This window comes from Lycium barbarum, chromosome 2 (assembly GCF_019175385.1).
Source record: "Lycium barbarum isolate Lr01 chromosome 2, ASM1917538v2, whole genome shotgun sequence".
In the NCBI taxonomy this organism is placed as follows: domain Eukaryota; kingdom Viridiplantae; phylum Streptophyta; class Magnoliopsida; order Solanales; family Solanaceae; genus Lycium; species Lycium barbarum.
In genome coordinates, this window is record NC_083338.1 from 18,007,309 (window position 1) to 18,033,625 (window position 26,317).

General features: G+C 35.9%; 2 protein-coding genes across 3 annotated transcripts; one reads left to right on the plus strand and one right to left on the minus strand.

Moving 5' to 3' along the window:
- Window positions 1-2,144: 2,144 nt before the first annotated feature.
- LOC132626288 (uncharacterized) lies at window positions 2,145-6,625 on the plus strand. Its single transcript, XM_060341103.1, has 5 exons — window positions 2,145-2,463; window positions 4,158-4,222; window positions 4,307-4,367; window positions 4,921-5,067; window positions 6,230-6,625. The coding sequence occupies exons 1-5, from the start codon at window positions 2,220-2,222 to the stop codon at window positions 6,349-6,351; spliced, it is 639 nt and encodes a 212-aa protein (XP_060197086.1). The 5' UTR covers window positions 2,145-2,219; the 3' UTR covers window positions 6,352-6,625.
- A 3,156-nt stretch (window positions 6,626-9,781) lies between these two features.
- LOC132626289 (serrate RNA effector molecule-like) lies at window positions 9,782-24,494 on the minus strand. Of its 2 annotated transcripts, none has more exons than XM_060341106.1 (12): window positions 23,801-24,494; window positions 18,924-19,033; window positions 18,163-18,220; window positions 17,330-17,404; window positions 17,103-17,177; window positions 16,976-17,023; window positions 16,747-16,815; window positions 15,856-16,656; window positions 15,731-15,779; window positions 12,931-13,208; window positions 12,633-12,812; window positions 9,782-10,295 (listed from the first exon to the last, which is right to left on the minus strand). In XM_060341106.1, the coding sequence occupies exons 1-12, from the start codon at window positions 24,376-24,378 to the stop codon at window positions 10,235-10,237; spliced, it is 2,382 nt and encodes a 793-aa protein (XP_060197089.1). In that variant the 5' UTR covers window positions 24,379-24,494; the 3' UTR covers window positions 9,782-10,234. The 2 variants fall into 2 exon arrangements, with proteins under 2 accessions (XP_060197089.1, XP_060197087.1); XM_060341104.1 differs by having other exon boundaries at window positions 18,921-19,033; window positions 23,801-24,493.
- Window positions 24,495-26,317: the final 1,823 nt, after the last annotated feature.

Consider the following 26,317-nt stretch of genomic DNA (forward strand, 5'->3'; position numbering starts at 1 on the left):
CAAATTTTATATTCAACATCCATATATTATTCCCAATAATACCCAACGACACAAAAATCAGTCTGAATTTTGTAACCCACTTTAAAACTTCAAGGTTGGTTCAACAATGATGAGAAAGAGGGAGGGGGAGGAGATAGTAGGTACTTTTAAATTTTCTTGACTTTAGATTTGTACCTCAATCTTTCAATATTATAATATAAACCCCAACCCGTTTTAATCCACTCTTAATCAATATTTTAGAATAAAAGAAATTGAAAAATAAAATGGAGCCCCCGCTCAGAAGATTTTTATACCTCTTCTTCCCGACTTGATTTTAAATCAACGTTTATTTATGAAATTTACACAAAATTTCAATTTCAACTTCATATCATGATTTCAAATTCCAAATTTTTCAAAAAGTAGGATTTGAGATTTCAAATCATGATTTCAAAATTTTTTAAATGTAAAACTTGACACATAAGTTTATATTTTGTAAAAAAAAAAATTCATAAATTGGTAGATATATAATTTCTAAATGTAAAGCTTGACTCAAAGTAGCAATGTTGGTTCGTCTTCTAGCTCATCTGATCTGAAATGCATGCTTGATGTGAAGAGATTGTCCGTCATATGGGACTATTATATTAAAGACTAGTTACACTACAACTCACATTCAGTTTTTTTTTTTTAATTAAACTAAACTTTGATCAATAGATGTTGTATTTTTTTAGAAATGTCTTTTGGTAGCGTATTAACTTTGTTATGAACCATGTTTTGCTCATTTGGTAAAATTATATAATAGTTGGGGAAGTTTAGATAGTTTTCACAATTGTGGGGTTTTCAGGTTTATGAAAAAAAAATGAAACTTAAGAAATTCAAATTGGTTGTCCAAACAAAACTTCAACTTCAAATCAACCTGATTTCAAATTACTAATTTCATATCATTCGTAAAAGATTCTTTTTCAAAAATATATAGTATTACTTGACATTTTTTAGCCCGCGATTTTTGTTATCCAAAATCTTGGTGACAACATTTAGAGAAAAGGACATAAATGGTCCCTTAACTATGAGAGTAAGTTCAAAATAGTCCCTTAACTATGCACTTAATAGTTTTGGTCCTTTAAGTTTGCCACAAGTTAACAAAAATTGTCCCTTAACTATGAGGGTTGGTTAAAAATAGTACCTTAAGTATGCACTTAACAGTTTTGGTCCTTTAAGTTTTCCAAAAGTTAACAGTTTTAGTCTCTAATAAAATATTCATCGAACTCTGACATTTGTTAGATTTGACGAGAACTATGAAAAAAAAAGGAAAAAATTAGCGAGAACTCACATTGAGAGGTACACATTACTAAAGAAAAGGCCAAATACCTCGGGACAAAACTGACGAAAGTAAATTAGAAATAGCAGAAACTAAAAAAATTGTCACTACTAAAAAGAAGCGAAAAAACGATGGGCGAAAACCGATGGATAAAATCAAGGGACACTATTTTTTTTTATTATTATTTTTTTTTACAAAACCAACGAACGTCCATCGGTTATTTTAGAGGAAAACTGCGCGGAAACTATTTTAAAAAAAAAAAGAATCACTACGATGGAAGTATTTATTTTTATATAGGGTTTTCAGTAAAAATGAGACTAGTGTATTTTACTTAGCTGATTGACTCCCTCGGTTTTAATCGACAGAATCCGTCAGTCTTTGTGTTTCAAGACACTATTTTCTGACATTATCAAGGCTGTAGATTTTTCCTTGGTTTTCCTTATAGCCGACTGACAATCGTCGGTTTTGTCCCGAGATATTTGATCTTTTCTTTAGTAATGTGTACCTCTAAATGTGAGTTCTCGCTGATTTTTTCCTTTTTTCATAGTTCTCGTCAAATCTAACAAACAGAGTTCGATGAATATTTTATCGGAGACTAAAAGTGTTAACTTTTGGCGAACTTAAAGGATCAAAACTGTTAAGTGAATACTTAAGGGACTATTTTTAACCAGCCTCATAGTTAAGGGATCATTTTTGTTAACTTATGATAAATTTAAAGGACCAAAACTTTTAAGAGCATAATTAAGGGATTATTTTGAGCCTACTCTCATAGTTAAGGGACCGTTTATGCCGTTTTCTCCAACATTTTATATAAGCAAAGTCCTCAACCGCATTTTCCTCTAAAGCAATTTTATCCACTGACCACATATATACCTGTCATAAAGAGTGAACCAACAAACGAGAAAAATCCATTAAAAAAGAAACAATGGAATTAACTACAACTTCACAGTCTCTTTCCTATGCTAATCTCCCAATACTACCAGCTCTATTCCCTTCTAGAGCTAGTACTCATTGTTCTTCCAGTTCCATTAATTTTCTTGGATTTAATTGCATACCAAGAAAGCTAACATGTAGTGCTAGGCAATTGAGGCACTTTGGAGCTATCCATGCTTCTGTGGCTGAGAGTAATTCAACTACTGGTTCAGTAACATGGGCTCTTGAATTTATAGGTACGTGATCTTTCTTTTATTTTCTGTTTTTTTTTTCTTTACATATAGGAGTTTAAAGTTGCTGTCACGTGACCAGGAAATCACGGGTTCGAGCCGTGGAAACAGCCTCTTGCAGAAATGCAAGGTAAGGCTGCGTACAATAGACCCTTGTGGGCCGGCCTTTCCCCGGACCCCGCGCATAGCGGGAGCTTAGTGTGCCGGGCTGCTCTTTTTTATAGGAGTTTGTTCCTCATGAGTTAGTATTAAATTGTATAATGGATCAAATTTGGGAAATGCCTAGTACTTAAATGAAAAAAGGGAAACAACAAATAAACATTTCAATATGCATCCAAGGGTTTCGTCTAATGGATTGGCGGCGCCAGGATTTTCACTAAAGGGATTTAAAATATAAAGAATTAAATAGGCAAAGAAGCCAAGGGGATTGAGCATCTACTATTTGTATATAAAGCATACGTTAACCTTACATATACAGTGTAATTTTTAGCAAAGGGGATTGGGATGAACCTCTTGCGTTCCCCTAGCTCCACCCTTGGTCTGAGGGTCAATGAAGTGGGTGACAAATTGTGGTATGGCGGCAGGGGCGGATTTAAGTGGAGGTGAGGGTGTTCACCCCGAACACCCTCGGCAAAAAATTAGGATAGATTTTCTGTGTTTTTGTATATATTTTAACTTTTGAACACCTGAGCATATGCAAAAGGTTAGCTCAAGCGGTCAAGGGTGTTCAAAATTGTCTCTAGCATCCTAGGTTCTATTCTCATCAACAACATTATATTTTATATTTAGCTTTTGTTGTTTTTCGAACCCCCTGAGTGAAACTTTTGGATCCGCCACTGTATGGCGGTCAATAAAGTGGCTAAAAATGATGAGAGACATGGTTCAAATTTCAGCACAAAACCAAAAAATGCTAAGTGATATCCTCCAATTGTGTAAGTTTTGGTGGGAAGAGTTATCAAGTACTAATGTTGGTAGAGGTAGTAAACACCTGGTGGAATAATCAGTGCAACAACCTGACCAGGATACTAACATTATCAAAAGAAAAAGAAAAACCATTTAACTCTACTTTAGCAGGTCATAGATTGAGGCTTCAGACAAAAGTGAGTATTTTCGTTTCTTTTTATTTGATACCATGGAAGATTACCTTTTGCAAGAAAAAAGGAGAAGAATAAAACTAAAGTCCCTTAATTAGCTTCAAGTCAACTTCAAGAACCAGAGTCGGGCCTTTTTTAATTAAACGCTAGATATACTTAGTCAAATAATATAGGGATCAAAATTGACGAATCGCTATTTTCCCTTATATTTTGTTGTTTTTCTTTGTCCTTGACTTCAATACTTCGAATCATATGTTGTATTACTGTTAATTGTTGATGCTTTGAAGCAAGGACCCAAAATTCTGTGTTACTTGTTCTTCTTTCATAATGAATGTGTTATAAGCTATGTTGCTTCGACTCTCCAAAAGTGTCGTCGGGTGTCTGGCAGATCCTCCAACAGTAGTGCTTTTTTTAAGGATACGGCACGGCTATGGCACCACTATTGACCGGTCCGAGCAATATAACCTGCAGGCTGTACTAAACTTCTAAATATGGTTAACGATACGATACAAAGGAGTTTTAAGAATTTCTTGTGATCTTGTCATCCATTTATGTTTAGCTTAGAGCTTTTGACTCACTATCAAATATTGAATACATCAAATTAAGGTGATGGAGACACAAAGCACATCGGTTCTCCCACTGCAAAGCCACGCTCTCTTGAAATACCTTCCGTAAGTATTATGATGTGATGCTCTTTCATAACAATCAAATTTCCCGTTTCAAATATTGAAAGCAAGTTTTGTTACATTCTTTAGGGTGCAGTTACTGTCGGACGTGTTGCTGATAAGGCAGATGTGGTCATTCCGGTGCCTACAGGTAATGAAACCAGTTTTGTGAAAGAATTTAGCTTATTTACTGTCAGTTTATTAATTTTACACTATCAGTGTAATTTAACCTGTTGTAATCTGTTGTCTGTCTTATTTTTTCACGTAAATAGTTCCACCATACCTGTCGTATTTCTCAAGTAGTTAGTTTCCCTTATTATAGATAGTTACTTGTAATTATCTTTTTGGTGACCTGATAATATAAAAATCCTTTTGCGCTATTAGTGTATAGAAGTTAAACTCTTACAGAAATGCCTCCCTTTTTTCGCCTTTTCAAGGTGAAAAATTGTATGCCTGAAATGCTGATCAGCTTCCACCAGAATCTAAGATAATTTATGGATATTAAAATTTGTGATTTCTCTTATAAATATATATTGATTATGAAAACAAACTTAATTTCTTGATGTAATCCCCTCTTTTTCAATTCTTAAAACATTGTTAAAGCAAGGAAATGAAAAGCCTTTAGACTCAAGGTAATAAATTGGTTGCCAAACAAAACATTTAGTTTCTGCCCGTAGCTGAAAATCTGTTGATGTACAAAACAGTATCTGGTGTACATGCTCGGTTGCAAAACATGGAGGAGTATCTCGTAGTGACAGATTTAGACAGCACGAATGGCACATTCATTGGTGAGAAGAGGCTCCAACCTGGTGTGGCTGCTGCTGCATTACCTGGAAGTATCGTGACATTTGGTACAGCTTTTGTAGCCGATCCTACATTTTACTTTCAGCATCCTATTTACCTCTTCCTTTAAAGAGTAATGAAAATTGGATTTAACTTATATACACTGACAATATAAAAAACCCTCACATAATCAGTGTAATTTAATTTCTTATAGCATGATGCATGTTTTATTTTTCGGGTAACTAGTTCTACTTGTCATGGTTATGGACAGTTATTTGTAGTTATCTTTTAAGTGACCTGATAGTGTAAAAACTCTCTAATAATATAAGGTATATAAGTTAAACTCATGAAAAATTCATTGGTGTAGCAATAAATTAGGGAATAGGTTTAATTAGGCCAGAGTCCTCAAAAGTGAGGCCACCTTAATTAAGTCAAGAGAAAAACATGTGTTAATGGCTAATCTGTAGTGTTGGATATTGGAGTACATATGTAGCATTAACCAAATGAAATGTTTCATGTCCCTTGTCTTTTATGTTATGAGAAACATTAAAAATTTATAAGATAAGTAAAAAGGGAAGGAAAAAAAACTATGTTGATGGACAGAGTTACCCGATACCAATAGTGGTGGGAGGTAATAGGTACCCCATGGAATTAGTCGAGGTGCGCGTAAACTGTTCCGGACACCACGGTTATCAAAAAAAAAGGGAAAAAGATTTATGAGCATTTCTAGGGGAATGTTGGGATATCATCAGTTAGGGAATTGGTATGAAAGATCCCCTTACCAATTCCATGAAGCAAATATCTAGCTTAGGTATGTTGAGAAAGCCTTGTCGCATCATCTTTGTGGGGAAAAAAAGGCATATACTTATAGTAGATGTTCAGGCTTTCATTTCCATTCACTGAAATTTTTCTCAGTATTTTTTTATAATTTACGGGGTGGTCGTATTGCTTGTGCGATTTTATCAATTATTTGACTTATATAGACTGACAGTATAAAAGACATTTAAGCTATTGGTGTAGTTTAAACTATTGTTGCATGTTATCTTTTTCTTCTTTTTTTTTTGGGAGGGGGGCGGGGGGGTTACCAATCCCACTTGTTATCATTTAGGTGACCTGATACTTTAAAAGTTCTTTTAAACCGTCTGTTTATAGAAGTTAAACTCGTATATTGTATGTGTCAACTTTCTGCTACCTCAAGTTGATTGTCTTTTCAAAAAATTACTCATTCAGGGGATACCAATTTGGCAATATTTCGAGTCGCAAAGCTTGAGAAGTTGGAAACTACTGCATCTGATTCTGAACCAGAAGAAGTTGAAGCTAATACAAAAGAAGAAGAGCCAAGCAGCAGCTAAAAAGTCACAAATTCCATTTTTCTGCAATAATTTTGTAAACAGAGGAAATATATATATATGTGTGATTTTGTTGAACTTATGTTTGTCCATTTTCTTCTTGACTTGGGTTTAAGTACCCCTTTGTTTTTCTTTCCCACCACTTTGTATATTACTTGGTTTTTGTTTCTTTTTCTTCTGTACTAAAAGACTAGTATGTCATTATATCTTCTGCAGAAAATGGCCAAATATACCCTAATGTATTCAATATAGAAAAACTTTACCTTCCGTTTCAAAAGTGTCTCATTCAATTGAAGAAATTTCAATCACAAGAAAGAAAGCCCGAACAAAAGAAAGTTGACCAGGAGTGCCAAACCACTCTAATATCTTCACCCTTGCACCACCCTATGCTATTATACTTGAACTAGGGGCCCATTCCCTTGTGCTTTTATACACATGGAAATATCTTTTCTTATCAATTTACCTTCATAAAAAAAAAGTCAAATTTCTTTGAGTTTGGTTACTACTATTTTAGTGTTCACCCTCTCATCCCTATTAGCCAAATGGCCCAAAATTTGCCATCATTGGCTAACAGAAACTGTTTTCCCTATTAAAAATTACAATTTATTTATTTTGGAAAAATTGCCACCCATTAATAATTAAACCCCCACCCCTAATGTATTCCCCATTTTAAACCCCTCCTTTTTAATTACCAGTTTGAAATTAGAATACTCATTTGTTAGGATCTTCATCAGCTCCAATATTTTCACAAGATTTTTTTTTATTTTACCATTAAATTCGTAGGGTTAGGCTTTTAATTTTCAACTTCTTCTCCGATTCTATAAATAAAATGTCTCAAAATTCGAGTAGTTTTTCACTAAGTCATCATTGAGTTGCATTGTTTTGTCTACCATTGCTAGTATGGGTAACGAAATCAGCTTTCTAGTCAATAACAACAACAACAACCCAGTGAAATCCCACAACGTGGGGTCTGGGGAGGGTAGAGTGTACACAGACCTTACTCCTACCAAGGTAGGACAGCTTTCTAGTCAATGTTACGTAATATTATTGAGCATTTCAAAGTGAGATTTTGTTGGTAAAATGGACGTGTATGTTCTTTTAGGTAGTTTGCTTTCTTAGTCAATCTTATGTGAAATAGAGACATATTGTTGGTGAAATGAAATTGGTTCTTGTTTTATATGTTAATGTGTACCAATTGAATGCTAAAAAGTAATGTTGGGAATGGAGTTGGTGTTTTAAAAGTTGAGTTTGATACAGAACTTAAAGGTATTGGGCCATTATAATTGCTTTCCAAGAGTCATATTTACCCTTAAATTAAATTTGGTAGTTCACTTTGCCCCTACAGTACATTTTTTTGCACAGATTGCCCATCTTTTGGGGTGGTCTTTAAATTTTACCCCTCATATTTGTGTTCTTTAAGTTTTGCCCTTCACTTGGATACCTGAGGTTCTGGGTTCGAACCCCCGCTCAGGCATAAAATAAAAAAATAATTTCGCAAGGCAGGGCTGGGGAGAGTGTATGCCGGATCCGGCATACAATCCTTAAGGAAAAACTAAAGCTATGCCGGAGGGGGCAGACTTTGCCTTGAGACATATATTTTATTTTATTTTACTTTTCAAGACAAATTTTTAGTTATGCCTTAAGAAAAAGTTCCACCTTATGGGGCATACTTTTAGTTATGCCTTAACTAAAAGTGTGCTTATAAGATATAACTAAAAGTATGACCCATAAGGTGGAATTTTTTCTTAAAGCATAACTAAAAATAGCCCTAATTAGAACACGGAAAAGCTCCGCATTTTAACTACGGCTGTTTTTTTTGCAAATTTTATTTTTGTATTTAAAACTGGCTACTTTAGAATTACATTTGAAATGGGATTAAACGTTGACTATTGACTCAAAAGCCTTGTTTTCTCTTGAGCTGAGGGTCTACCGGAAACAGTCTCCCTACCTCTCAAGGTGGGGGTAAGGTCTGCATACACTTTACCCTCCCTAAATCCCACATTGTGAGATTTCACTAGGTATATTGTCGTCGTCGTCGTCGTCATGCTCACTTCATTCTTTTTCAAGTAAGGGATAGGGGGAAAATACGACAAAAGAAAGAGATTCATTGCGTAATTCTCCGGACAAGACATCTAATGCTAAATAGGCTAATTATAAAGACTATATTTTAAGGTTTAGATCTAATAACACTTGCGACTTTATACATTTCAATCGTTACATTTATTTCTGTTATTTCACTTTATTTCTGACCACTGTTATATTGTGGAAAACAGTGAGAAAATTTTATATATATAACACAAATTTTTTATTGTCTTTATTCATCTTTTCTTATAAGAGTAGTCTAGTGCGCACAACAGAAGATTTGTTTCTCTAAATATTTTAAATAATGAAACAAAAATGCTTAATCCAATGTGAACTAGCTGTGTCCAACATTGGAATTAAGAAGTGGACGAAACGTTTAATCCTTTTTTTTTTTTTTTGCAAATATTATATATGGTTCTATTCTATCTAGTTCATTTATGTTGAAACTACAAAATCAAGAAACTGACCGGTAATTTTTTCATGAATTATTCGACCTTTGATTTTCTTCACTTCTTTTAGCAAGAGTTAAAAGAGTTTTTGGCATATTGGTAAGAATTGTTGCCCAGTTTCAAGTCGTGAAAATAAATCTTTTAGCAAGAGTTAAAAGAGTTTTGGAATATTGGTAAGAATTGTTGCCCAGTTTCAAGTCGTGAAAATAAATCTCTGTAGAAATATGAGGTAAGACTGCACAAAATAAAAACCGGTAAGGTTATGCAAAGACTTATTATGGAGCTTTTACTAGGATGATGTCCGGAAACTGACTGAAAAGGTTTTAGATTCTTGTGGCTTCAATATGAGAATCTCTTAATTCATCTGAGACTTGGATGTTCTGATAATGGTAGGCTAAGTCTCAACAGAGATTCCGAAAAAAATGCAGTACCAGAAGGGACGTTCTTTCACTATATAAAGACAGGTCTGTTAATAGATCACCTTGTAGATTTGGCAATTAGGAGGGGTATAGTTTTAGCAAAACTGATACATTAATTTTTTGGATTTTCGCTTCTGTGAAGGGAGAAAAAAATAACAAAATTGTAAGCTCAACACCGAAAATACAAACTGAAGTGTTCATAATCTAATCCAAACTGCCTGATGCTCACCCTCGTTGACACTGATGGATATAGTTGCATGGTTGAGATTGGAACAACCAGTGTTGGTGTTATATGGATTTGGGTAGGATCTACATGCTTCTCTTCTTGCACTGTTTGTCCATTTTGAGCTCGCTCAGGCATATGGGAACAAAAGAATCGCCTTGTTGAGAGTATAAAAGAGTTAAAATGGTCACTCAACTTAGTAAATTTATCTAGTAAAGTCACTTTCAGCATTCATAATCAAGGATCCAATAGCATTCACGTTATCAGAAATCTCAAGAGTCATAATTTTTCTTCAATATTAAGTTATGCAAATCGCAACACCAAAACAAACTGACAACTCTAGTCACAAATTAATTTTTACAGCAGCATAAATTAGCCATCCGTGTTTCTTCCATTTCAAGTTCTTATTGGCACATCTGAAATTTTGCTACAACAAGTGGGGGAGGAGAAAAAATTGGAAATTCTACAAGCTTAAACGCTCATGCAGAACCTGGAAATATCTAGCAAATCTTCAACTAACCACCAGCCCTCCACCACAATACATCTTCAACTAAAAGACCAACTATGCATGTAAACGCAGTTGGTCGCATTGATCATTGTCAACTTCAAGACATCAAGTATCTGCTCTTTGCTTCGACATCAACGTAGTTGCATGTTGCATCAATGCAGGTTGCCTCTACTCACTTGAAAATACATCATTCTCCATGTCTACTCTACAAACTCCTGTAATCTATTACAGTAACTTCATCTTCAGGTGCATCAAGATCATTGTAGCTGCGAAATTGTTGAACCGTAAGTCAGTAAAGGAAGTATGGATAAGTTTCTTTCCAAAGAAAGTAACGATAGTGTTTAATACTGCAAATTAAATCACGAAATGCCATGGCATGTATTCACATAAATGCATTTAGGTCTGTCATATCTCCATTCAAACACAAAACAATTACATTCCAGGATTTAATCAGGGCAGAAGTTCCTTGAATGAAAGGAAAATGCCATCAAGATATAACCAGATAGACAATCATTAGCTGCTCGGGCAATATAGCAATACCCTTTGACAGCTCTCTTGTACTGCCACTCTTTTCCCTCCAATTCTGAAAATAGATTCAAAGTTGAACTTCCATACCCGATAGTCATCAGACGACTCCAGCATATGTAACACCAACAAAATGCTACAATTTGCAAATCCTTATATATCTTACTCGACTTCCAAGTCAACTCCCTCAAAGATATTTCTATATGTCGCATGGAATGGACAGATACAATTTTTTGGCATTGCAGGAGTGATACGCGTGTTACTACAACACATAAGGCATGACAACTGAATACTTATAATGGAAGAAGTGTACAAATTGCAACTCCAAAAGAAAATCAGTGCTAACAGATCAAGAAGCAAGAAAAACAACTTCCAAGAACTTCCAGAAGTAGCTCCGTTTTGTTAGTTGTAAACATTCCTCCATCTACGTAGGAGGCAAAGAAGTTTTCTTGATTCTGAATCTTGCCTTGAGAAGATAAACGGTAAAGGTGGAACTTTACACAAACTGGACTCCACTTGTCTTCTTCTTGTCTATTTCTCAGTGGAACCCATGATCAAAATTCTACTTCAACATAGTCTTCAAACATATAGACAATCCAGCATACACAGATTTATCTTGGACATGGCCCGCCTGACTAGTAATCACAAGAATTGTTTTTTCAAAGAAGTGCATGAGCGATGCAATAACTCCATATTGTAGCATAAGTACCTTGTAGTGTAAGTATCATGGTTTCTTTTCTCTCTCTCTCTCTCTTTTTTTTTTTTTTTTTAATCGAGTAAAGTATAATTTTACTGGTAAAAAGAAAGCTCCCGTATACAAGAGTGTACCACAAAGTAGAGAATATACAGAAAAACATCTGATTCTCTACGAAGACACCCGAAATTATGTACAAACAGGAACCTCATGTTTTCCATTATCAATAAAATTACACTTTACCTGATCCAAAAAAAAAAAAAAAAAAATCAACAGAAGCTTGTTAGCTTCAAAAAAGTCTCCTATTTCTTTCCCTCCAAACTACCCACATAAGTGCAAAAGGTCCTTGCAACAACATCCCACACTGGTGTCTTCGCCTCCGTCCTCTAAAAGCCCAATTACATAATGCAGCCCTTCGCAGGACCCAGCAATGTCCATTGTACCTCATATTTTTACTTTTTATATTTTAAAAGTAGATATAAAATTATCAAAATATATAAAATTTAAAAGCAAATGATGTACGAGTAATTCAAGTAAATAAAACTATACTAAACAAACAGATTCTAGATTAACATAAAACCCATATCAAGTAAGGTATAAACAAATCCAAAATGAAAATTTACAACGAAAATGTTATGGTTAGCAACAGTCACTAAAAGGTGAAAAGCATGCAGAAGATGTTCTAGCTGAGTAAGGGATAGACAGCTAGAAGTGTTAAACTATACATGTCTTGTTTCCAACATATAGATGTGTTAGCCTCACAATACTTTCATGATTGTCTCAGAATGTTATGTTTATGGCCCACAGGGCGGTGACACATTTGATAAGAGAGAACCAATACAGAAAACATCAATAAGTGGAATATGACCCATCGCAAAGTTTATAATGGTTAACCAATACGTTGAATTTGTGACCAGCTATATGTCAACGCGGACCTCCCAAAAGACTACCCACATTCCAGGGGCCATTTATAAGCAGATCCGAGCCCTTACTCGCACAACCTAAAACTCAGCCCTACTATTTCCCAGTACTCTTTTTTCGGCATCTACACACCAAACAAGACGGTGCAAAGCCTATATTATTATCTTACATCAAACCCATCCAAAGAGCCATTATCTAAAATCGGCTTTTTTATTGACGTACTTATCTAAAATCAGCTTTTTTATTGACATACTTTACAAGTCATGAATATACTATACCGACACTTGGATAACCCATATTGTCTTCTCAACCAAGAGAAACAATTTCCCTCAAGCAGTACACACACAGTGCCAAATTCACAGTTGACCACATTTTACTGATTATAGTGAGATACGACATTTGAATGATGGTACTATTAGATTCACCATTAATCAATCTGAAAATACTACGAGGCACAAAATACCTTCGCAAACGACGAGGATCCTGTCGAAATCCAGGAGGTAAAGCAATTATCGGGGACGCCCCACTTATTGCAGGCCCAGACCTCCCATTTCTACCACCTTCAAAAGGAGTGGGCCCTCCTTGTTCTCGCATCATTCGCATTGCAACTTCAGGAGGCGCAGGAACAAAAGGCCCAAGAGGACTGCAATTGCAGTGAAAATGAAAAAAATAATCAAAAAATCAAGAGTGATATAGTAGTCATGGCCAAGACCTAGTTTTGCAAATTTAACAAGTTACGGGGAAGAATCATTTTAAGTTACCCAGCACCAGGAACAGGCATCAACACTGGTGGAGGAGCCATGTCTGAAGGGAAAGACGCAACTGGAATTCCTTGTCCACCAAAAGTATCAAACATTTCTTCATCAGGGTTTCCCCCACCGGCACCATCATTATTGGACTGAAAATCCCCAGATTGTGGATTGTCAGACATATCGAACCTTTCACCACCATTAGCACGTCCATCACGGTCTCTACGGTTCCCTCTGTCATCCTTCAGTCGGCCATCTAGCCCAGGTCCGCGCCTTAGTGGCTTCTCTTTCTGCATAGAACCCACATGCTGTTAAAATCACCACTGGTTGAAAGTTTTAGTAAAAGGACTGAATTACTATATGATACGAAAATTTTCTTTTATTCAATTAATATATTAAGACAGACTAGCTCCTTCAAGACAATATGCCTGTATAACATAAGCAAGAACACAAAAAAGATAAACAGCATTGAAGCACAGATGACAAATAATGGAATTAGCCTTATAACATGAGTGGTAACAACATGAACAATCTAGATGGCGCAAATTTATCACAGCGATGAAGATGTCAAAGACCCAATACTACTCAAATTAACCCAATTATGTTAAACATCACTAACTGCCATCACATGTGAAGGCAACATTTAGGGTTAAAATGCATCACTATCAAAAATTTCTGACTGGCCTGATGTGCGAGTATTTTTTGCATCCGAACAATCACTTCGCACATTATTATAAGACAAGGACAAATCAATCAGAATAATTCACCATTGTTAGAACTTTCTCAATGATTTTAAAGACACTACCCTCCGTTACAAAAGAAAAATGAAATTATTTCCTTATTAATCTCTTTCAAAAAGAATGCCATTTTAATATATTTAGAAGCAATTTAACCTAAATTTTCTATTTTACACTTAATGACAAGCATTTATATCCACACAAATGTTATGGCATGTTTAAGACCACAAGTTTCAAAAGTCTTATAGCCACGCAAAGGTTATGCATATTTATTAAGACCATAAGTTTCAAACGTCTTCTATTTTTCATTAAATTTAGTACCCAGTCAAACGACATAACTGTGATTGCTTGTCCACAAGTAACTAGAGAATTTAAGATTGCGATAAAGTTGTCAACTAAGAAAGACCGGAAGCTCATGTGGAATCAGAAAAATTCTAGCTCTTAACTTGCTCCTGCAACTTCCTTTTCATTTGGTAGCGCATGCCATATAAATTGAAATGGAGGGAGAATGAGGTACAGATGCACACTTGCCCAAACCACCAGGGCTATCAGTATATGTTCTTTTTAAGACTGAAAAATTCGTTGTTTCTAGCTTCAACATTCCGTGGATAACCTACATCCTTCACAGCTCTCCACTTTAATACTAGATTTGGTTCAACTCATGAGATGTGCCTACACACATTTCATATTGTACTACCTTTACCATTGAACCAAATCCCTTGGGACAATAACAAGTATATGTTTCTAATACGTTTGATGTGCGGAGTTTAGAACTTCCACGCTCTTCTCCATCACAAGATACTAGAGAGCTAAAGATGTTTAATAGCTTAGATACGACATAGAGAACATGCTAAATCTACCAGTTTTCCGGCCTACCAATTCTATAACTAGTTTCTAGAAGACAGAATCAGCTGTAACTTACAATGTTCAATATCACAATGTCTATCATGTAGAAAAGATGCTAGAATCATTAGTTACGCCTAAATACAAGGTCACGGCTTCTAGTCTAAAGTTTTTTATCACTTAGACAAATTCAAAGTGGTTATTTTGCTACTCGTGTTATTGAAAGTTGAAACTAATCATGGTATCGAATTACAAGTTCAATAATCAGCTACTTGTTGCCATATTTGATTTCCCCAATAATAATAAACTAATAATAGTTGTGTCAGTACCTTCATAAAAGCACGTAAATGACAACAGCGCCTTTCGCGTTATTATTAGATTTAATCATCTTTTGTTGTCACCCATTTTTTCTTCTAGTATGTTTTATGGTATCAAATTCAAATCATAAGACTGTTTTTTGGAAGTTTAGTTTCGTGTTTAAATGCGACATTTATCTATTTATTCATCTTTTTCCAATAACCAAGAAATCCCCAAGGCCAGTGGTAAAAGGTTTGAACTCAATGAATAATGGGCCGGCCTCTACCCTAACTATTCATTATTCTTGTAATTTATTTTACATCATTTTAAATTTCTTTTTGTTGTTGTTCTTTATTTGAGCTAATTAAAAATATTGACAGTGCTACATCCTATTAAGCTCTTTTTTATATTACACTATAATAATTATTTTAAGAAAAAAAATGATACACAATCAATCTACTACACCTCAATCCAAACTAGTTGGGAGTATATAATATAAATCCTTCATATTATTTCTTCTATTTGGGAAAAAGGTATTACTAGAAATAAATATTTCTTTTTATCAAAGCACTAGAAATAAATATGTATCTAATTTAATAAATCAGATGCTTAGATTATTACCATATATCATTTTAATACCATTAACCAAACATCTAACAACACTACAAACAACCAGCACTGGAAACCAATCAGACAAAATTAATATGACAAAACCTTCCAGCTTGTTTTTCTATATTCTTCAACACGAAGACTAAAGACAAAAGCACCGAGCAAAGTTCACAAGAGATAATACTACGGCATTATTTAGTCACCATTACAAAAAGTATGAGAAGAAGCCTGGAGTCGGAGAATTTAAGAGGTTCAAACACTTGTATGAGAAGTAAGAAACCCAAGAAATGTTATTTAACATAAAGAAGGAGAAATGGATGGTTTACCGGCATAGATGGCAGCATTACAGGAGTCCCACCAGGAGCATTTACATCACTGAGATCATTTAAAGCCGTCAGCCTTGATGCTAAAAGTAAGGAAGGTGGAAAACAAGATGCTATACTGCACTTACTTCATATAGTTCTTGAAGTATAAATCTTCACGCACTTTAGTAGTAAGATCCACCGCCAGATCAGGGTGTTTCAACTTTAAATGTTTATGGACAAATTCAGCAGCATGGAAGAGCTTTGTACAACCTTTGGCTCCACAACCATACTTCCAGCCATACTTCTCATCCCTAATCTTACGGACATAGGGATCTAAGGCTTCGGCAGCAGCAGCATCAATTTTTTCCTTTGCAGCCATTACCTCCAAAGGATCCCGCCCCTTCAGCCTGTCTTGCCAATGCGAGTCTAGTTTTGTTTCCCACTCTTCTCCGTTGCTTGTCGCATCAGAGGCCTTGCCATCTAGCCTCACATGCCGAAGACCCTTAGCTTCATTTGTCTCAATCACGCCATAATAATCCACCCCATGAATGCGCCACAGATAGGTTAGAAGTGTATCAAGTAGCTCAGTTCCCTCGAGACCTTTTACTGAAGTTAAGCCCCTTATGATAATAACTGGGCCAGAGGAACCATGAGACTTGTCTCTGCTTCCCCTATCATTATCAGACCGAGATAATATGTTATCCTCTATTCCCTTCTCGGAGTCAAGCTTCCTCACAAGTGCCTGTGCTTGTTCAACATCAATCTGGATTCTTCTGGGATCAGAACTCACTTGATGAGCCTTTGGAGCAGCTGAAAGTAAGTCAGTTTCTTTAGTGGACCCTCTCCCATGCCGCCTCCTTTTGCCACTTTCATCTGCTTCTTCATCCGAATTTGGCTCACTTGACTGTCCTGATTTATTTGCAGAAGCAGGTGTAACACCAGGACCTCTATTTTATGCAAAGATTTATCACTTCAGCTAGCAGTACATTATTATTTCACCTTGCACATTATATATATCAAGAACAAACAGATCTTACATGTCTAAAGTTCCACTCTGCAAATCAAGTAAGAAATCCTTTGCCGATTTCCTTGCAAGCTCATCCCTCCTGCAGGACATTAAGACAGAAAGGAAAAGAGTTTAACCAAAATCATACGCCTGACTAGAACAACAGGTAAAAGGTATAAAAGCAGTTAGTCCAAGTAACAAACAAGAGCATCTCCAAAGCTCTGCATACAAAAATTCTGTGCAACGGTATCAACGTGTACCTTTCAATAACAGAAATTAAGTTTGTCGGATGGTATTTGTCTTTCAACCTGCATATACAAAAAAATTCTATTTCAGAGCTCAAACAAATAGAGATAGCAGGGGATGCTAGGTGATCCGGAAGTGTACCATTCTTCATTCTTATGCGCATTAAAATAAGCTCTTTTTTGTGCTTCTATGTACCCAGCCTTGTATTCTTGGTACCTGCATATAAGGAGAATTAGCTCAATTATTTTACAGTGACACATATGAGAGAAATGTAGTCGAAACAAAAAAACGGGTTATACTTAAGCCAACAAATTAAGCTTAAATTGAAACATCTAAAGAACGAGATATCATCTTGTTTCCATTCTCACCTGCGCTCAGCTTCAGCTGGCAAGATATCATCTTCAAGCTCCTGAATGAATTGCTTATAAGACTTCAATCCCTCTCTGCAACATGTTCAAAAGAGTGCATCAATTATTCAAACCAAATGAAAACCCCATTTCAAAGTTTTTAAGAAAGATCGATGAAACAATAGAAGTCCCAAGTAATTTTCATAAAAGTATTCAGCTGAAAGCAAATCACACAAAATGTGTCCGAAGTCTCATATTCTCATGCATAAAGGTACTATTTGGTTGAATGGAAAGGAAAAGAAAGCGCACGAGAGCTAATCAGCCGCATTTAATGAGTGAGAGGATCACATTTACAAACTTCGTTTTCTTGGAAAAAACGACAAGCCTCTGAAAAACGTTCTTTTCCTTTTAAAAAAAAGGGGAGGCCGGGGGGGGGGGGGGGGGGGGGGGGGAGAGGAGATGTTAAGTAGGCTTTTGTGTAGGTTTTACCACCCACATTCTTGCTATTTTACTTTTCTTTTCCATCAAAGCAGACCTGCAAAAAAAATCTTTTCTTCATTTACCTCAAGCCACTTTTCTCAAAAAGGTTTTTCTTGTTACATTCTTGATGCCCAAATAAAAACCAGAGACAAAGAATTCAGTCATCATAATGTTACATGACAAAGATAACATGGGAGCAATCACTTCCACTCAAATAATAGTATTCTCCATGCAGCTGAGCTTGTTACTTGCAAATTAAACACCAACTATAAGACAGTATAGGACTTAATTAACTAGGTGAGAGTAGGGAAAAAGAGGTAGCTCTTTTACAATCATAGAAGTTGCAAAGAGATATAAAACGCATAAACGAGTACCTTTGATTGTTCCCTGCGCCAAAAGTATCTGCAAATCCTCCCCGACCAGGGCCCCAATCTAGCATAAATAAATATAGGTCAAACGTCCATCCCTAGAAATGCAAAACACCACAAGAAGTTTGGAACAGATAATTTGATCATGAATTGTAGTACTAGTACTAGACTAAGGGCTCGTTTGGTAGGATGGATAAGCAAAAATAGTCCTGGGATAAAAATTTAGTGCCGCCGTATCCCACGTTTGGTTGGAATAGAAACTCAGGATAACTAATCCCCGGGATTATATTTCCCAGGATTATAGTGTTTTTTTATCCCACATTGAGGGTGGAATAACAATCCCGGGATAACTTGTTTTCTAACCAAACGAGCCCTAAAAGCTAAGAATGGAAACTGAAGTTGAATCAACCAGACTGCACCTAAAAGAGTATCAAAAAGGTTCAATATAAAGTAGAAGGCAAGACGTAACTTTTTTTTTTTTTGAGGTAAAGGTAACTTAGAAGGCAAGACGTAACTTATTGGAGAAACAAGTGGATTATAAGGGAACCCTCTAAGGCAACAAATAAAGGGTAAGACGTAACTTGTCTGACTTACCAAAATTTGCTAATTAACTATCCTATATAGCAACGAATACATATACGACGCTCTAAAAACATATATTATTCAAAATAGTAGTTAAGCATTAACTAGCAGAAATACTACATGTTCAACACGCCCATTGAAAGCCAAATACTCCAAGAGAGTAAAATATTAATGAAACTGACCACCTCGATAGCCACCTGAGCGGCCTGCAAATCGTCCATGATGCCTCTCATCAGGATAACCAGGTCTACCCCCCATATCACGCTCATAACCGACTTGACGATCATAACCATATCTGCAAAATCAAAAGGTTTTCGAAAGCACCACCATAAGAACACTTGAAAGATAACTTGACAACAGAAAAGATCAAATATGTAATAAAAGAAAAATCATAAGTTCCTCAGGTATAAAGGACAAGAATTATGCTAAAGGGCAAAAACTGTGAATAAGAAAGAGCGTGAACAATAACGAAAGCACTACAAATGATGCTACTTCGGAAAACTAGAAAAGAGTCGAAATAAAGACGAGACAAGCACAGGCAGAAATCCAGTAGCTTCCTCTTATATTTTTTCTTATTTTTTTAACAAATAAACGGTTGATCATTCTTTTGACAAATAAACAGCCAATCATGCTTTTATTTATTCCTGATCTCTGTGTGTCATTCTTTATTAAGGACTCTGCCATCGCACAAAATAGAATTGGCAGATTAGGAACGTGCAACTCAAAAGGTCAATACAAGATTGAGAAATGGAAAGGTCGATGGATATTTTAGCCAGAATAGAGAGGTTAACCATGGATGATAACCTACCTGACACTTGAATTGGGGAAGCAAGAACATTTTCACACTGAAAGAATGCTACAAGCAGATGTGTACTCTGAATCAGGATAATCACCTCTGGCCATGGAAGCTGATATGGAAAACTAAATTGTCATCCAGGGTTATATGCTTCAACTGGATTGCTCTAAATGGAGCATGTTTAACACAAGACAACCTTACATAAGAGGCATCCAGCTGCTCAACGGCCTGGAGCATGTCAGTCACTTATTCCTACATTGTCCAGTCGTCATTGACCTGTGGAATATGTATTACTGTATTTTTTGGTTTAAATTGGGTCATGCCACATCATATGAGAGAGACACGTACAAGTTGGAGTTTATGGAGAGTTGATAAGGTCATCAGGAAAATCTAGTTAATAACTCCTGCAATTATTATTTGGTATATGTGGAATGAAAGGAGCCGAAGATGTCTTTATAGAATCTCAACTCCGAATCAGTCTCTCAAGGCTAAATGTTGCTTAACCTTTATGCTGGATTAAGTTAACACCCGTAATTAGTACTTACCAATTTTTGGGCTTTGTAAGCACCCAAGTTACAGATTGACACATGGTACCAAACTCTTTTTAGGTACTTTTTGTATTTCTGTTTCTGTAATTATTTTGATAAAGATCTCGGTTTCTGTAACCCTACTTTGTGGTTGTGGGAATTCACTGGGTATGTTGTTGTTATCTCTGTTTCTGTAATTATGCATCTTCTTGATGGCTTGTTTAACGAAATACCATTACTTCATCCAAAAAAAATACAATCATTTGTCGCCGAATGCAAGAACTCAAGTCAAAGAGTAAGCTAAAGAAAAAATAACAGAAGATTGTTACCAAGTCAAAAACAAAAAAAAACAAAAAAAAAAAACCTACAGACAGAAGATAGATAACAGTTTTTTGTTATCATATTTGTTTTCCTTGACATCAGGAAATTTGCACCAACATATCAAAGGCTGCTAATAGATCAGATCAGACACACTCCCTAATCTCTAATATAATGTCGAGAAGCCCAAGAAAGTGAATGGTTTTAGCTTTGGAACAAAAGCTGGTCAACATCAGAATAGGTTAGAATGCTGTAGACCAATTCACCTACGCAAAGGTTATAAAGTGATTCCAAGATTGTTCTGCCACTCTTTGGGCATTCAGCAAACGATATGCATAGTTCACAGATTCTACAAAGGTGAAATAACCTGAATTGCGCGGACTCTTGACTTTCATTGCCGCACATGTGTCGGATTCTCCAAAAATGCACTACTTTTGGAGTGTAAGACACGCACCCATCAATATTTTTGGAGAGTCCGAGCAACATAGAAAATAACAGATTGGTAGGTTTCCATTTTCCTTATCAGGTGATCTGAGTGAGGATTCCTACAATGTAAGATCAAGCCACATTCTTGAAAGGTGCAGAGGGCCTAACATTTTTTAAAATAAATTGGACGATTTGCCACTTAAATACCATCCATAAAACCCTTTATTTCGCACAGTTAATCTGTCATAGCTGATCTTGGGCTCATAGGGTTTCCCAAACAATGTTGAGTATTGTCTATGTTTCCAAAGCTTAGAGTCGACCAAATAACACTTAGCACTAGAAATTACTTAACCCATGTGCTTTTATTGCTCACCAGAGAAAGCAGCAGCATTTTTTCTCCTGACACAACTCTTGTTAGATGATGTGTTAAATGCAAGTAGAGTATTAAGAACTCCTAAAACTTCAAAAAGCCCAGCAAATCATCATCCCGAAGACATGGATGCTCCTTCATGCAATTATGCAGACAATTAGGTGATCCTAAATGATTTTGAAGCTGTATCCGGACTCCATGTTTTACTGGTCAAAAGCAGCTTGTTTCCAGTTAATACAGCTCAGAATATGCAGATTTTGACCGCTTATACGGTTGATGAAAGGGAGGCGAACGGTTACGATGAGGTGGCGATGAATATCCGCCACCACATCGATCCCGATAACGAGGATGATGATGAGGTGGAGGACTATGACTAGGCCATACAATTAACTAAATAAGGCTCCTTTCCACAAATTTAACTGCATTCACTACTTAACAGACTGAAAACTACGAATTTATAGAAACTGCACACAAAAAAATGCTAGCTTTACACAAATTTGACAAAATTTCCTCTTTAAAACAGTTAAGAACTAGGATTTTAGAACCACAGGGAAGCTCTAATCAATCAATCAACTATGTCTCCATTCCAAATTAGTTATCCTCGCTTGAATAAATATTCCTATACATCTTCCACTTTGTTCACATCCAATTCATTCCAAAACTAAATAACCTCATCTTTTAACATAAATCAACAACTCTAATATCTAAAAACTCAAACCTATACTAACAGATATAAAAATAAAATAAAAAAGCTTTGTAACTTGCCTTCGATCTCCCTACCCAAAACAACCTCTAGGGCAGAAATATACTAGTCTAACACGCTGATGAACCAACAAGTGCTATATTTCACCACATTTATTGTAGAATTTTCAGTAAGTTCACAACTTTCTTCCTTTTGTCACCCAAAAATCTGTTATTTTTGAGCTTAAAACAAGGTGAATCATTGCTACAATTCTCCACTTATTTATTTCTGTAATCCTACTACTTACCTACAACAACAATAACTGCACCTCAATCCCAGCCTAATTCCTACTGGTTGGCTAATCAAACTAATAATTGCAAGTTTATAACAGTATTTTACAAACATAAGCAGAAAAATTTAAAAAGTCGAAACCTTTGAAACTTTATCTTCGATCACCGTGCGCGAAACCCACCTCTAGGGCTACCACGGAATCCGCCATCATAATAATCTCTAAATGAGCACTTATGCGGCCCATTATCAAAATAGTCCATCAGTCCATGTTCTTTTACATGGAGCACCAATAGTCCACTATGCTTTAATGCACTTTTTTATCTTACCCAAACACTATAAAATTGCTTAAAAACGCCTAAAATAAGTCAATCCAAACAGGCTCCTAATTGGCTATTCATACTAATTATTGAAGGTTTATTTATACTAAGAGTATTTAAGCCAACTGATACCCAATTTGTACACAAAGTTGCCATTTTTAAGAGTATTTACAAACATATATGCAGAAAGAAAAGTAAAAAAGTCGAAACCTTTGTAACTTATCTTCGATCCCTGTGCCCAAAACCACCTCTAGGGCTGAAATATACTAGTCTAATACACTGATGAACCATTAAGTGCTATATTTCACAACATTTATTGTAGTAGTAAGTTCCTACTATTTTCTTCATTTTGTAACCCAGAAATCTGTTATTCTCCAACTGAAAAAAAGGTGAATCATTGTTACCATTCTCCATTTATTTATTTATGTAATCCTACTACTTAGCTATCCGATAGACCCTCAGCTCAAAAGAAGAATAAGAGCCTGTTTGGATAGACTTGTATAACTTATGGTTTTTGGCTTATTTTTGTTATTTGGCTTAACAACAAGTTCTCAAAAGCCCTTTTTTATCTTATTCAAACACTACAAAGTGCTCAAAAGCACCTAAAATAAGCCAATCCAAACAGGCTCATCCATAAAAATTCCTACTGGTTGGCTAATCAGACTAAATAATTAAAGGTTTATAACACAATGTTACAAACATATATGCAGAGAAAACAAAAAAAAAAAAGAGAAGTTGAAACCTCTGTAACTTTACCTTCGATCCGAAACCACCTCTAGGGCTACACGGCGGCCGCCATCATAATCATCTCTACGCGAACACTTATAAGTTTCCCGTTGTCCATGAATTACCAAAATAGTCCATTATCTTTGGTTCATGTTGTTATACATGGAGCACTAATAGTCCACTATCCTTTAAAACACTTTTTTTTATCTTAACCAAACACTATAAAAATGCTTAAAAGCAACTAAAATAAGCCAATCAAGCAGGCTCCTAATTGAGGTCATCCATAAAAATTCCTACTGGTTGGCTAATCAGACTAATTATTGAAGGTTTATAACAGAATTTTACAAACATAAGCAGAAAAATTAAAAAAGTCGAAACCTTTGTAAGTTTACCTTCGATCCCCGTACCCAAAACCACCTCTAGGGCTAAAATATACTAGTCTAACACAGTGATGAGTGCTAGACGACAAGTTTCAAAAGTCTTACTTTATGTGTTAGAACTACGTGCTCAATCAAACACCATCACATAAATAGGGACGGCCGAGTGCTAGTATTTACAAACATATATGCAGAGAAAACAAAAAAAAAGTGGACACATTTGTAAGTTTACCTTCGATCTCCGTGTCCAAAACCACCTCTAGGGCTACCACCACGTCGTCCACCATCATAATCATCTCTACGCGACCTTTTATACGGTTGATGAAACGGAGGCGAACGGTTACGATGAGGTGGTGGCGAATATCCACCACCACCACCGCCGCCGCCGCGTCGATCTCTATAAGGAGGAAAAGGATGATGATGAGGTGGATGTGGATGTGGAGGTGGACTATGACTCGCCCTTGCGCGCTTGTAATCACGCTCTCTAAAATTCGAACGGTCGTAATAGTCGTTACGACCACCACCACCACCTCTAGGGTTACGATCGAAATCTCTGTCTCGGCTATCGCGGTCGCGTGAATCTCTGTCTCGGCGGCGTTCTAAGCTGCGACGCGGTGGAGGAGGTAGTGGTGGTGGTTGTGGTGGTGGAGGAGAAGATGTTGCGGTTATAGGTTCACGGTCACGGTCAAGCGGTGGTGAGGAGGATTTTGACTTTGATTTGCTACGTGAACGGTCACGGTCACGGTCACGGTCACGGCGGCGGTCTAAGGTGTTGTCATCGGCCGGAACGTCTTCCATTACTTCGGCCATAGACGGCGGCGAGGAAACCCTAGCTGAGAGAGTGGGGGAGTGTGTGTTTGTGTGGTGTTTGGTTGTAGATGTGGAAATTAGGGAGTGAGATGGAGAATTGGAGATTTGGGGAGGGGTGGAAAGTAGTAAATGGGAAAATTATGTGTCCTAATGTCTATTTTTGAAAAATATTTACTCACCTTCTAAACATCCGATTTTTAGTAGGCGTTTGGCTATGAAAATCAAATATTTTTCACTTTATTTAGAATTTTGAAATGGGAGGTGAAATTGGAGTTGTGTTTGGTTATAGTTTTTGCAAAGAATATTTGGTAGTTTAAATGTACTGAAAGTATAAACAGGTTTTTTAGTGTTTTTCAAAGTTCAAATACAACTTCAAGTTGTATTTGGAATTTCCATGCCCAAACGTTGATTTTCAAATAAAGTAAAAGCGTTTTCAAGAAAAAAGTGAAAAATTCTTATAACCAAACGGGTCCTTAATGTATTTGTGTAAATACCTTTTTTCATTATTATATATTTTATATTTATATAAGGTTGATACAATTATGTGTAATATTTTTCTCCAAATATAATATTATACAATGTTGTATACTATTGCAGACCGTGTGGTAGGACCGTAGGAGTGGACGTTTGTGTGGTCTTTGTAGATGTGGAAATTTTAGGACGGTTGGGGGGCACAAATGGAGATTTGGAGATTTGGGGAGGGGTGGAAAGTAAATGTTAGATGTTTTAAGGAGATAGAAGGTTTTCGCTTATCACCCCAAAAGTATACTATAGTTACTTCATTTTCCCCATAAATATGAGGTTTCGAAACTTTGCCCCCTTTTTCCTTATGTAAGAGTCTCTTCGAATTGATTTATTTTAGGTAATTTTAAGCCAAAATTTTATGTCATGACAACATCCTAAGGTATCAGCCAGAACATCCATTACTTCGGCCATTAGTGAGAAACCCCATGTGAGAGTGGAGTGGTGTTTGTAGATGTGGGAAATTAGGGAGTGGGGGGAGATGGAGAATTGGAGATTGGCGAGGGGTGGAAAGTAAATTTTAGATTTTGAAGTTTTAGCGATATACTTTAGAAGGTTTTCGTTTACCCCCCAAAAGTAGAGAAAATTACTCTCTGTATGCTGGGAGAAATATTTACGCCATATAGTCCATAATTCGAGATGGAGTTTGTTATCTGGTTTAGTCCATATTTGTGTATAAACACAATTCATACACTTTTATACAAGATTGATACATTATGTGTTAATATTTATCCCAATGTATGATATCATATATTGGGCAACGTGACATAATATTTTATGTTGGATTGTACATTTTTGAAAAATTTCCACAAAAGTATTTTTAAATTATTTAATTTTTTCCATGAAATTGAGCTTTTGAAGTTTAAGCCCTTTTTTCCTGATGCAAATCTCTTTTTATTGTAGAAAAAGTTGGTGTTTATTTGATGGACACAACCTAATTTCTAATTGTTATGATGTGTTATTTTATCTGTTAAAAAGATTATGCTGAATGAATAAAAAATAGATAATTTTATCCATAATAGCTCTTTTGTAGTTGATAAATATATTTTAGAAGATTTTACATGGTGTAAATAACATCTAAGAGATATTTTAAAGAGAAAAGACATGTTTTAACCCCTGAACTTGGCACGAAAACTCAGTTTGGAAACTAAACTTAACTTCTATTTATTTACCCCCTTAACAACTTACGTTTCAATTATTTTCCACCCTAAAAAAATAATATCACTCTCACAATGGGAGGTGTATTACACTCGCGCCACGTCATTGCCACGTCAATGCCACATCATTGCCACGTCATTGCCACATCATTGCCATGTCAAAATTACCAACACTTCATTTTTTGTTTTTCTTTTATTATTTTTTCTCTTTCTCTTTCTTCTTCTTTCTCCTCATCCTCACCCTACTTTTATCAACCACT